The following is a 14127-nucleotide window of genomic DNA, read 5'->3' on the forward strand; positions in this document are numbered from 1 at the left end:
CTGCATCTTGCCTATGCCGTTCTGTACCATCACTCATTCATATATCTTTATGTACATATTCTTTATCCCTTTACACTTGTGTGTATAAGGTAATAGTTGTGGAATTGTTAGGTTAGATTACTTGTTGGTTATTACTGCATTGTCGGAACTAGAAGCACAAGCATTTCGCTACACTCGCATTAACATCTGCTAACCATGTGTATGTGACAAATAAAATTTGATTTGATTTGATTTATACGCACTACATGTTACACACATAGACACTCAACCATGCAAATTGGCAGAGTTACTATTTATTTGGACATCACAGGTTATAGTCTTACTCTTATACAGACATCATACACTCTCACTATATCACATCCAATATCATACACATCAACCTACTCAGATTTGCTACACACATAATGTCTTGTCTCAATTTTCTAACACCTGTGGCATTGGCTCACAGGCAAACAGGCAAGGAAATAAAACAAATATGGCTAGAACCTATTTCTTGAATTCTAGATTTCAGACATTTGAAAGCTCTAGTTTTGACCTTCATAATACCTCTGATGGCATTAACTTTACAAGCACTAATTATGGTCAATTTAGACTGAGAATAGTATCTAGTTATGGTGAAATAAGGGGTGTAATAAGGGGTGAAATAAGTATAGCCAGTTATAATTGTAATGGTTTAGCAGATTTTTTAAAAAGATCAGTCTTTACATGGCTAAAAGAAAAGGAATATAACATATACTGTTTACAGGAAACTCACTCTACATCCTTAGATGAAGTTGCGTGGAAAAGGGAATGGGGTGGTGAAATAATTTTCTGTCATGGACAAAGGAACTCAAAGGGTGTGATGATATTAATTAACAAAAATGTTGATCTGAATGTGCAAATAGTCAGGATTGATTCGCAAGGAAGGTGGATCCTTTTGAATATGAAAGTGGACGATAAAGAGATTTGGCTCATTAAGATATATGGTCCAAATCAGGATGATCCACACTTCTTCGAAAACATTTATACCAATTTTTTGAGCTTACAGGCAACAAATTATCTAATCATTATGGTAGTGGACTATAACACAGTGTTAAGTACCTCAATGGACCGTAAAGGTAATCACTCTACAAACTATCATCACCATGCCCTTAGGGAAATCACAAATATTATGGACACATTAGAAATAGTGGATATTTGGAGACAAAAAAAKCCCCCGACCTAGTGAGATATATGGAGGAGACTTAAGCTCGTCGTCTTGACTACTTTGTCTCTTTCTCTCTTGCATCAAAAGGTTTAATAGGAAACAGAATGTGATCGGATCATCATCTAATTGGCATTCACATAACTCTTATAGATTTTCCACGTGGACGGGGATATTGGAAATGTAATCAAAGTTTACTGGAGGACTTTTTGTCTTAGTTATTTTTAACTAAGACAAAAAAATGATAACTGAATTTTTCCAGTATAATATAGGTTCAGCGAATCCACTTATTGTTTGGGATACCTTTAAATGTACCTTCAGGGGTCATTCAATTCAATATTTATCAATAATAAAAAAGCAGTTTCTGACTGAAGAGACAAGACTAACAAGGGAAATCCATTAACTAATAGTACAGGTAGATAGCAATAAAATGATACTAGAGATACAAAATAAGTTAGAGGAAAAACAAAAAGAACTTGAGGAACTTATTCAAGAACGATCTAATGTAATCTATTACAAAAATAAAGCAAACTGGATGGAATTTGGAGAAAAATATACAAAATTCTTCCTGAATCTCCAATACAGGAACGCTAACAAAAAGAATTTGCAGAAACTCGTTATAGATGACTCTGTCTTCAGTCATTCTCCTAATTATATTTTAAAAGAGGAAGCTAATTATTTTAGGCAGATGTTCTCTTTTCCGTCTCATCTTTTCCCACTGAATGAAGATTATGGTAAGGAATTCTTTCCAAATAATATCAAAAATTTAGATTTTATTTATAAATGTCTGGATTTTGGGTTCAATTTTGGTAATTCTCTTATAAAATGGGTAAAAATAATGTATAGCAACCCCAGGTGTAAAATAGTAAATAACGGCTACTTCTCAGAGAGTTTTGAATTGTCAAAAGGAGTTAAACAAGGGTGTCCGGTGTCACCATATCTATTTGTTATGGCCATCAAAATACTAGCTATTAAAATCAGACCCAATAACAACATTAGAGGATTAGAAATCCAAGGCTTAAAAACAAAGGTGTCCATGTATGCCGATGACTCAAGTTTTATATTAAGTCTGCAAGCTAGATCCCTGCAATGTCTAATTAAAGATCTAGATAACTTTTCTGTACTCTCTGGACTAAAACCTAATTATGATAAGTGTACAATATTACATATAGGATCTTTAAAAAATACAATTTTTACATTACCCTGCAGTTTACCTATAAAATGGGCTGATGGTGAAGTAGACATACTCTGTATTCATATCACAAAAGATATAAATAAGTTCTCCATGAATTTCAATAGAAAACTTGTAAAAATAGACAAGATCCTGCAACCATGGAGAGGTAAATACCTGTCTATTTATGGAAAAATTGCCCTGATTAACTCCTTAGTCATATCTCAGTTTACGCACTTACTTATGGCGCTGCCTACTCCTGATGATTCGTTTTTCAAATCATATGAGCAAAAAATATTGCTCTTTATCTGGGACGCTAAACCAGACAAAATAAAACGTGCCTATCTATATAATGAATATGAATTGGGTGGTTTGAGATTATTTTATATAAAAGCACTAAACCTATCTAAAAGCTTCACTCATTCAAAAGATTTATTTGAACCCTAGATGGTTATCAAGTAGATTACTAAGAAAAGCTCATCCATTGTTTAAAAATTGCCATTTTGCCTTTGTGCAGATTGCCATGTCTCATTCGATTAATTGAAAATGATACTTTTTCAAAGTCTCTCTCTTTTTCAAACAAGCATTGCAGAGCTGGCTACAATTTCAATTTCATCCTCCCGAAAGATAGAACAAATATTACAACAAATATTATGGCTGAAGTCAAATGTGCTGGTTGATAAAATACCTGTATTTATGGGAAAGATGTTTGAAAAGGGTATTTTGTTCTTAAATTATATTGTAAATTGGAATAGTAGAGTTATGTCCTTCATGGAGTTATCCGAATTGTACGTAAAGGTCTGCTCAATCCAAGAGTACAACCAATTGATTACAGCATTGCCCCAAAAATGGAGGAGGCGGGTGGCAGCTAATACTAATATACTAATACTCTTAGTAAAAGTATTTAGCTTCAACTCGCAATCTGTGGATTCTATTCGATTAGATAGATTGAAATTGTACATTAAACATCACAGTATAGTTGAAAGATATGTGTTGCGTAGAAAAGTTGGTGGCCAGCAGAGATAGATGGGATGGGCTGAGGGAAGCTGAGGGTTGGTATGTGGAATTGGAGACGAGTGCGAGTGCGAGAGAATGATGGTCAAAGATAAAAGTTTTTAAAAATTATAATTTAAAGTCAAAATAAATCATATTCAAAAGTACATTTGAATGACACTAAGTGGCAGTGTTTTTACAACTAATGCAGGGTTGCCTGAGGCTGATGCCGTGCAGGTGTTTGTACACATGCATATACACACACACACTCATTCAAATAAACACATACAAGAACACATACAAGTGCCAGACATGCCAGACATGCACACAAACATTTACAGTTGGCATTTCTGTTAGGATTTTAGTTGTCCTTTATGTCCTTTGTTTTAAATGTTTTTTTAATTTATTTTTATTGCATTGTTGTTTGCTGTTTTCTTCTGTCTTTTCCTTTTTTCTCTTTAGTTCATTCTCTTGGTTGTTGGTGCATTGGGGGGGGTTTTGGGGGTGGGGAATGGAATTCATTTTATTTTTTATTTTATTTTTTCTTCCTGAGGGACTGTGGGAGGGAGGGGTCTCGAATGGTTGAGGGACAGCTATTGGGGAACTGCGGGGGAATCTTGGAGGGTTCGGGTTGACGTTTTTTTGGCCTGGTGGTAGATTGGTCAACTGTGTGGACAACATCATCGATGCACTTACTGATGAAGCCAATGAATTATGGTCAGATTTGCCAAATGGAGGGAGAGCTTTGTACGCGTCTCTGTGTGTGGAGTAAAGGTGGCCAATAGGCGTGCTGCCTCTGGATGAGCGTTTCATGTTTGCTTATGGCGGAATACAGCTCATTGAGTGCAGTCTTAGTGCCAGCATTGGTCTGTGTTGTGATGTAGACAGCTACGAAAAATACAGATGAAAACTCTCTAGGTAGATCGTGTGGTCTACAGCTCATCATGAGATACTCTACCTCAGGCGAGCAAAACCTTGAGACTTCCTTAGATATCGTGCACCAACTCTTGTTTACATATATGCATAGTCCGCCACCCCTTGTCTTACCAGATGCCGCTGTTCTATCCTGCCGATACAGCGTATAACCAGCTGTATGTTGATAATTTATTTATATGTTTTTATTTAACCTTTCTTTAACTAGGCAATGTCATCGTTCAGCCACAACTCCATGAAGCATAAGATATTACAGTTTTTAATATTCCATTGGTAGTTTAATCTTCCTCGTAGGTCGTCCATTTTATTTTCCAATTATTGTACGTTAGCTAGCAGAATGGAAGGCATGGGGGTTTATTCGATTGCCTACAAATTCTCAGAAGGAAGCCCAACCTCCGTCCTCTTTTTCTCCGTCGTCTCTTCGCGCATATGACAGGGGTTTGGGCCTGTTCCCGGGAAAGCAGTATGTCATTCACATCGGGATCGTCGGACTCGTTAAAGGGAAAAAAAGCTTCTGCCAGTTCGTGGTGAGTAATCGCTGTTCTGATGTCCAGAAGTTATTTTTGGTCGTAAGAGATGGTAGCAGCAACATTATTTACAAAATAAGTAAAAGAAATAAGTTAAGAACAACGCAAAAAAAACGAACATAAAAACACAATTGGTTAGGAGCACATAAAACGTCAGTCATCTTCTCCGGCGCCATCAGTCAAAGGATCTCCTGTCTCTTCTATAAATGTTATATCCTTGTATTGCTACTGCTGTATCATGAATTATCTAATTGTGTCTCAGAAATGGCTAATATATGAATGTTATCTGATGTTAGCAAGTAATTGATTTCATGAACCTTATTTCTAAGGCTACATATATTAATATGGGCTATTTTCAGCCCTTTCCTGTGTACCTTATCAGAGTTGATCATAATATGGAAAAGAGCAAACAAAGCAAGAGAAAACATATACATTCAGCAGTGCATTAATCAGTTGGTGTGTGTGTGTGTGTGTGTGTGTGTGTGCGCTGGGCTGCGCGGTTGACACTCATTCACCCCTTCCAGGCTTTTGGGAGGGAGGGTGAACAATGAGCCTGTCATAGCAGATGTAAGCAATGTCCTCACACGCTCTGGCAGCTTTCATGGCTGGGATAAGTTCTTTCTTCTGGCTCACAGCTTCAGGATAGATGTTCAGGATAGATGATTTACGTTCCTCTGAAGTTATTGGCTCTTACCAGAACAGCTGCCTGGTCCTTGAACCTCAGGAACTTGACCATTATCGGCCTGGGCCTGTCACCTGGGCCGGTGGTGTGTTTTCCAGTCTTGTGGGCGTGCTCCACCTCAATCTTCCTGTGGTCCATCTTCAGTTTCTCCGAGATCATTTTCCTCACTTTGTCCTCAGACTCTGTCCAGGCCTCGTGGAGATTCTGCAATTCTGTCCACAACCATGTTCCGCCTTGATTGTCCCTCGAGATAATCTGATTTCTCTGTCATTGTTATCATGGATTCACATACAGAACTGATGTCCTCTCTCAATGATTGCTACGCCAAGCAGCTCCTCAGACCCGGCCTTGGTCGGCAGGATCACTGGACAGATAGTAGAGGTCCCAGCAACTGATGCCAAGTTGCTAATTAGCGAACATGAGATTTGAACTCACAACCTTTGGGTTGATAGACGTTCATATTATACAAAACACCCATGCATCCACCCCCCTAAATAACCATCTGTCTTATGTAACCATACCAAACGTAACATTATACAAATTTTGTTGTTACGGATTTACTTTTACTATGTTACGTTGTCTATGAGACCAGGCTGCAACTATAGGTAGCCTACACTGCGCTCATAAGGCTGTGCTGAGTGCGTTCCCTCCCAGTCCTCAGCTCAAAAAGCTTGTGATATTGTTTCAGTTTTTTAGGGACAAAAAATGTATCATGTTGTTTAGAATTATTGTTTTCAAGTTAGTTCAAATCTATATTCTAGGCTGTACATTGCAGTGAATAGCCTATGCCATTTGAATAACCTCCCAAAAGCCTGCCTGATTGGGCAACCATTTGGGTCATTTATGGGGGTTTTCTCGACCGTTTAGCCCACAAGGTCCAGTCACATTATCAGGCCAGTAATATGGTGTATTTTGTCAGGATGTATAGGTACGGAAGTTGTATCCATAGTTTCCGCATTGGCTTCCGTGTTCTAAAAGTGTTAAATGTTGGTGGATATCACCGCCCACCGGGCAAAATGGCGTGAAAAGAGTGTCTCTGAAAATAAACCCATGAAGTAAGGAGATTTTGTATGGAGGTCAATGAGAATTTGCTCCACAAAAAAATATAATTGCTAATTTGCTACAGTATGTGAGGCTTATTTGATCGAATATAAGTTTCGTAATTGTTAGGTTGTTACAAATGATAGAAGCTGATGCACATTGCATTTGGGGAATTTTGAAAATATCGGAGTTGTGCCTCTTGTCATAGAGAGAGAGGAGTCATCATGAATATAGCCCATTTTGACATGGAGATTGCCACTGAGGGCTTCAAACATTTTAAAGTAGTCAACTGTGTGGGGATTCCTATGAGTTGGGAGCAAACAGCCAATGAAGTAAAATAACATTTACTATGCGTACACTGATACTAAACTGATATTAGATTATGTGAACCTGTTTTATTCTTCAGAAATTCACATCTAAGTGGCTTCTTTTATACTCTGAGACGTACGGGTAACTGACAAAATAAAGGAAACGCAAACATAATGTGTCTTTAATAGGGTGTTGGGCCACCAAGAGCCAGAACAGCTTCAATGCACATTGGCATAGATTCTACAAGTATTTCCATTATTTTGGCAGTTACCTGTACATGTAATTACTGGGGGAAATGAATGATATTGTATCTCATGGAGCTTTTCCTGCCGAGTTTGGATGGAAGTGATGAAAACAAAAATGGAAGTCACAGGGCATGGGGTAAAACAGCGTGCAGATTCCTACTGTACGTTCATTCTGATAATGTGCTCAAACCAAAATGGAACAAGGGGAGTGGAAATCAATACTAAGCAGGCATAACAGTGCCCTGCAGTGGAGAGAAAGTAATGTTGCCATTAGAAAGAAGGCGTCTGCAATACTTAATTGTCAGCATAATATTATACTGTCAGCAATCAGCATTCCTTTCATTATATATGGGCTGTGAAAACAAGGGCAGCTTGGACTTTCACAATATTTAGACTACTAATGCATAAGGACTAGTAGAAGTATAATGTAAACAAGTTTGAGGATAAAAAAAATTATGAATCACTTGATAAGCAATTTTCTTTATTTTACATGTTACAGTGCTTAGGTCATGAATAGCATTTAAATTATAGTACTGTATTGACGTACTGTACTAAATAATACCATAATACAGGCAATGCCATATAAAAAATGATTTGCCCAAAAAATATCTGTAATTGTATACATTCTCTTTGCAAATTAAACCAAAACGTGAAAACATACCTAACTTAGCATAAATCAATGCCTTTGAATTCATTGTAGTACCTACCTACCTTTTCACATGAACATTTGTCACTTTATTCTTTGCACACACTTCATCAATGAATAGTAAATTATATCAAAGCCGAGGATATTTCAACTTGCATACATTCTCAAATTCATGTTGAGAGAAAGGTGTCATGCGTTGCATATGTTGCAAAATTAATTATTATTATTTTTCTTAAATAGGAGAAAAAATCATTAGCGCTTGTTAGTTTTGGCTTTTCATACAGCAGCTTTGAAAAGAAACCATTGTTCTCTTACCAAATGTTTATCTATTTTCACATGGTTTTCCTATATATTCTTCACATATATATATATATTTACAATAATTTACAAAATATGACACTAGCTCAAGTTATTCTTTCTCCATTTTAACAAATTTGAATTCAGCGGAATTTCCTTCAAAGCAGTCTGTTTAAGACATCTGTCTTCATGCATTTTCATTTTTATATATTTTTTATAATAATTTACACAATATGACACTAGCTGAAGCTCACATTTCTCCATGTAAACAAATTTAAGTTCAGTGGAATTCTCCTCGGGTCAGTCTGTTTTTGAGTCTTATGCCAAATAATGACAGTATTTACCATGATGAAGACAATTTGGGTCATTGTTATACTAATTCAAACACTTCAATGTTTTCAGAATTGTATGCAAAGTCATATCACGTAAGAACAATTTATACCACTGAATATTACATTTACTGTACACTTTATGAATAGGAAGACATTTTCTATATTCTTCATCAATGCACATTTATAAGAATTCTTGCAGTACATTTGATAAAAGCTGTCACTTTCCTTATCCTAAGTAGCGAGTGTAAAGCAATAGCAAGCATGCACATGGGTAATATTGTGTCTATATCAACAGGGCAGGGTATCAGCAGTGAAACCTGGATGGTTGTAAGATTTAGTATTTGCTTAGGGATGTGTTGGACTACACCTGACCCTGGAACATTGGTAACCAACCCTGGTCCGCAAGAACTACTTGGATGTACAGGCTTTTGTTTCATGCCCTGCACTATAACACCTGATTGGCTAAACAACTGACCACCAAATGTAGTTAAATGCACTATTGTAGGGACTGAGCTGGAACAATAGTCTGCTCATCCTAGGAGCTCTCCAGGACCAGGGTTTGATGGTGACCATGGCCCTATATTATACTGATTATAAGTGCACACACTAGCACTAGTGGTCACTTGTGCCGGGAGCGCACTTGGAGGAGTGTGGGTGTCTGCTCCATGATCTGCACCAGCAGCTTGTCGATGTAGTCCTCTAGGTCGCGCACCTGTGCCTTGATCTTCTTCAGCTCCGCCTCGTGTTTCTCCAGCATCGACGCCTGCTGGTCAGAGGCCACCTGCTGCTTCTCCATATCCATCTCCTGCTGCAGCAGAAGGGAAATCAGCTCCATGTTTGTCAGCTGCTCGTACTGGGCAGAGCTGTCTGCTAACGATTCCTGAGAAGACAAACACAATACTTTGAGAATACGTCATTCATTCATATCTTGAAGTAATCACTGATCTGGATCTGTGACATAGAATGGGGAAACACAGATTAACAAGAAGAGGGACCCAATTAATAAAATATATTGCTGTCAGGTAATAGAACATGACCAAAACCTTTTCCATAGAGTTTTGAACTGCCCAGTTATCCCAAAGTAGACAATAATGTTTCATTATGTGAATTCATGGACTTTTTATCCTTTACTATATTCAATGATTCATTTGTAATGTGTGGATACTGTTTCTATACTGAACAAATATAAACACAGCATGTAAAGTGTTGGTTCCATATTTAATGAGCTGAAATAAAATGTTCTATACGCACAAAAAGCTTATTTCACTCAAATGTTGTGCACAAATTTGTTTACACGATGTAAACGTTGTGAACAAAGTTCCCCATGGTGGCGGTGTTTAAAAAAAATATATTATTTATTTATTTCACCAGGTAGGCCAGTTGAGAACAAGTTCTCATTTACAACTGCGACCTGGCCAAGATAAAGCAAAGCAGTGCGACAAAAACAACAACAGTTACACATGGGAAGAACAAACGTACAGTCAATAATGGGTTATGGTATATGGGCAGGCATAAACTACGGACAACGAACACAATTGCATTTTATCAATGGCAATTTGAATGCACAGAGATCGTGCCATACATCTGCAGCCATCACCTCATGTTTCAGCATGATAATGCGTGGCCCCATATCACAAGGATCTGTAAACAATTCCTGGAAGTTGAAAATGTACTTTTCCATGGCCTGCATACTCACCAGGCATGTCACCCATTGGGATGCTCTGGATCGACGTGTACGACAGCGTGTTTCAGTTCCCGTCAATATCCAGAAACTTCGCACAGCCATTGAAAAGGAGTGGGACAACATTCCACAGGCTGCAATCAACAGCCTGATCAACTCTATGCAAAGGAGATGTGTCGCGCTGCATGAGGCAAATGGTGGTCACATCAGATACGGACTGTTTTTCTGATCCACGCCCCTACCTTGTTTTTTAAAGGTATCTGTGACCAACAGATGCATACAGTGGTTGCTCCACTAAAAGTTTAGCGATTATGCTGTGCGATTTAGACGTAATTTGTGGTTTAGTACGGTACCCGGCGTCACGACTTCATTACTCCAGACCAGCGCAAGGGGGAGTTTGAGCACTGATTATGCTTTTGGGTCCTACTGTGTCTCTAACTGATAATGAATGGGTGACATTAACCTAAATAGAAACTGATAATTGTGCATGACTTCAGTATTACTTACTAAAACCTAAAACTGATTGTTACACTAAGGTTTTTATTATTTTATTTTGTTAGGATTATTTTGCTTTTACTGTAGTGCTGTAGCCCACTGCTGTAGCCCACCAGTCACATTGTACAGTGCCTGAGTGGCGCAACGGTCTAAAACACTGCAAACTGTGTTGCTACAGATGCTGGTTCAATACCCGTGCCGGCCTCGACTGGGAGACCCATGTGATGACTGCAGGTTTTTGGTTTCTCTCCCTCTAAAAACATAAATAAATCATTCTAAATAACAAACTGGCTTTATTTACAAATTAGCAACAATGTCTCACCCCGTGTTCAAGAATGGCTTTTTTTCTCGCTCATTTTATGTTATTTGAAAATTAAATCACCTCCAAAATATTTTTTTTTAAACAAAGCAATTATTATAATAAATTTTACATAAAAGCCCCTTGGATTTTCTCACAGATATATTATTAACCCTGTTATTAGCAGGACAATTGGTCATGGTTCCCGAGTGGCGCACAATGGGATTGCCTTGCAGTTCTCCAGCTGTATCCACTGACTAGGGAAACATTCCCGCTGTTCTTAGTGCCAGTCTGCACGTTCAAACTAAAACAATAACTAATAATGGCATCTTTATGCTTTCATTAATAAAATAATGATAAAAACACTCTTTCAAAATGCCAACGTTTATTTAGTTATGGATCCATAACGAATATCCTCCAATCCTCTATATGTAATTATTGGCGGAGTCACGTCATATTTTTCGATATACTGGTGGACTACCGTAGGCGACATGAGTCTCACTAGTGTTGAGTAATGTGCTGCTAAAAGTGGTGTAGGTGTTATTTATTTAAAGAGCATATTGAAGTTAGAAACAATAGGATTTGAAGCATTAGCCTACAACTATTTTAGCACCGTTTCGCGCTGCTCTGAGACAAGCATGGGGACTGGTCTTGATAAATCAATGAGATTTTAATTTTCATTGAATCTCCATTTGGGTATTGCTTAGACTACAATTATGGTGTAGAAATGTTATGCTCTTAGTGTAACCTTTATTTAACTAGGCAAGTCAGTTAAGAACAAATTCTTATTTACAAGGACAGCCTACTCCTTCCTCCCCGTCGGGGAATTGAACCCCTTGGAAAAGAAACACCATAATATTAATCAAATTCATTTAGCAAAGTTTCCTAATATCAGTCCCATATACTATGTTCTTACAAAAAAAGTAGTTTTATAGCTAATCTTATGCTATTTTACACATTTTGCTATGAGGCTGAGAGAAAATGTTGTCGTTTTAGAGCTAATTTCCTGCTATTACACATTTTGCCATAAGGCTGAGAGAAATTCTTTAAAGCAAATATCCTGTAATAAAAAATAAATATCATGTTAATTATGTATTTGTTAAAAGTCCCAGGATTGAGACCAGGAAAACAGATCATATGTTTCCTGTAAAACAGGAGAAAATATGAGACAAGAGAAAGTTGGCTGGTTTCAGGAAAAGCTCTCTCATTAGTGTCAAGGGTCAATTATTTGGTGTATTACAATTGCTTTGAAGAATAATATAAATTCACAGTTGTCATTATCACAATATATTTATTATATTTAAAAAAAATGCATTCAGATACAGTTGAAGTCGGAAGTTTACATACAACAGCCAAATACATTGAAACTCAGTTTTTCACAATTCCTGACATTTAATCCGAGTACAAATTCTCTGTTTTAGGTCAGTTAGGATCACCACTTTATTTTAAGAATGTGAAATATCAGAATAATAGTAGAGAGAATGATTTATTTCAGCTTTCATTTCTTTCATCACATTCCCAGTGGGTCAGAAGTTTACATACACTCAATTAGTATTTGGTAGCATTAACTTTAAATTGTTTAACTTGGGTCAAACGTTTCGGGTAGCCTTCCACAAGCTTCCCACAATAAGTTGGGTGAATTTTGGCCCATTCCTCTTGACAGAAATTGTGTAACTGAATCAGGTTTGTAGGCCTCCTTGCTCGCACACGCTTTTTCAGTTCTGCCCACAAATGTTCTATAGGATTGAGGTCAGGGCTTTGTGATGGCCACTCCAATACTCTGACTTTGTTGTCCTTAAGCCATTTTGCCACAACTTTGGAAGTATGCTTGGGGTCATTGTCCATTTAGAAGACCCATTTGTGACCAAGCTTTAACTTCCTGACTGATGTCTTGAGATGTTCAAGATCCAGAACGCCGCAGCCCGTCTGGTGTTCAACTTTCCCAAGTTCTCTCACGTCACCCCGCTCCTCCGCTCTCTCCACTGGCTTCCAGTTGAAGCTCGCATCCGTTACAAGACCATGTGCTTGCCTACGGAGCTGTGAGGGGAACGGCACCTCCGTACCTTCAGGCTCTGATCAGGCCCTACACCCAAACAAGGGCACTGCGTTCATCCACCTCTGGCCTGCTCGCCTCCCTACCTCTGAGGAAGTACAGTTCCCGCTCAGCCCAGTCAAAACTGTTCGCTGCTCTGGCACCCCAATGGTGGAACAAACTCCCTCACGACGCCAGGTCAGCGGAGTCAATCACCACCTTCCGGAGACACCTGAAACCCCACCTCTTTAAGGAATACCTAGGAAGGATAAAGTAATCCTTCTAACCCCCCCCCCCCTTAAAAGAGTTAGATGCACTATTGTAAAGTGGTTGTTCACTGGATATCATAAGGTGAATGCACCAATTTGTAAGTCGCTCTGGATAAGAGCGTCTGCAAATGACTTAAATGTAATGTTGCTTCAATATATCCACATAATTGCTACCTCATGATGCCATCTATTTTGTGAAGTGCACCAGTCCCTCCTGCAGCAAAGCACCCCCACAACATGATGCTGCCACCACCGTGTTTCACGGTTGGAATCTTCGGCTTGCAAGCGTTCCCCTTTTTCCTCCAAACATAATGATGGTCATTATGGCCAAACAGTTCCATTTTTGTTTCATCAGATCAGAGGACATTTTTCCAAAAAGTATGATCTTTGTCCCCATGTGCAATTGCAAACCGTAGTCTGTTTTTTTATTGGTGATTTTGGACCAGTGAATTCTTCCTTGCTGAGCGGCCTTTCAGGTTATGTCGATATAGGACTCATTTTACTGTGGATATAGATACTTTTGTACCGGTTTCCTCCAGCATCTTCACAAGATCCTTTGCTGTTGTTCTGGGATTGATTTGCACTTTTCGCACAAAAGTACGTTCATCTCTAGGAGACAGAACACGTCTCCTTCCTGAGCGGTATGATGGCTGCGCAGTACCATGGTGTTTATACTTGCGTACTATTGTTTGTACAGATGAACGTGGTACCTTCAGCCATTTAGAAATTGCTCTCAAGGATGAACCAGACTTGTGGAGGTCTACAATTTTTTCCTGAAGTCTTGACTGATTTCTTTTCATTTTCTCATGATGTCAAGCAAAGAGGCACTAAGTTTGAAGGTACACCTCCAATTGACTCAAATGATGTCAATTAACCTATCAGAAGCTTCTAAAGCCATGACATCATTTTCTGGAATTTTCCAAGCTGTTTAAAGGCACAGTCAACTTAGTGTATGTAAACTTCTAACCCACTGGAATTGTGATATAACTAATT

The 14127-nt window shown here is 38.3% G+C and overlaps 1 protein-coding gene across 2 annotated transcripts in view; it reads right to left on the minus strand.

Moving 5' to 3' along the window:
- Nucleotides 1-7548: 7548 nt before the first annotated feature.
- Nucleotides 7549-14127, minus strand: part of LOC111981844 (rab11 family-interacting protein 5-like) — a 32133-nt gene continuing 25554 nt past the window's right edge. For both annotated transcript variants that reach the window (XM_024013309.1, XM_024013310.1), the window contains one exon: nt 7549-9239. In XM_024013309.1, coding sequence (XP_023869077.1) covers nt 8979-9239 — 261 coding nt within the window. In that variant the 3' untranslated portion in view covers nt 7549-8978. The remainder of the gene's footprint in view (nt 9240-14127) is intronic.

This window comes from Salvelinus sp. IW2-2015, linkage group LG20 (genome assembly GCF_002910315.2).
Source record: "Salvelinus sp. IW2-2015 linkage group LG20, ASM291031v2, whole genome shotgun sequence".
Lineage (NCBI taxonomy): Eukaryota > Metazoa > Chordata > Actinopteri > Salmoniformes > Salmonidae > Salvelinus > Salvelinus sp. IW2-2015.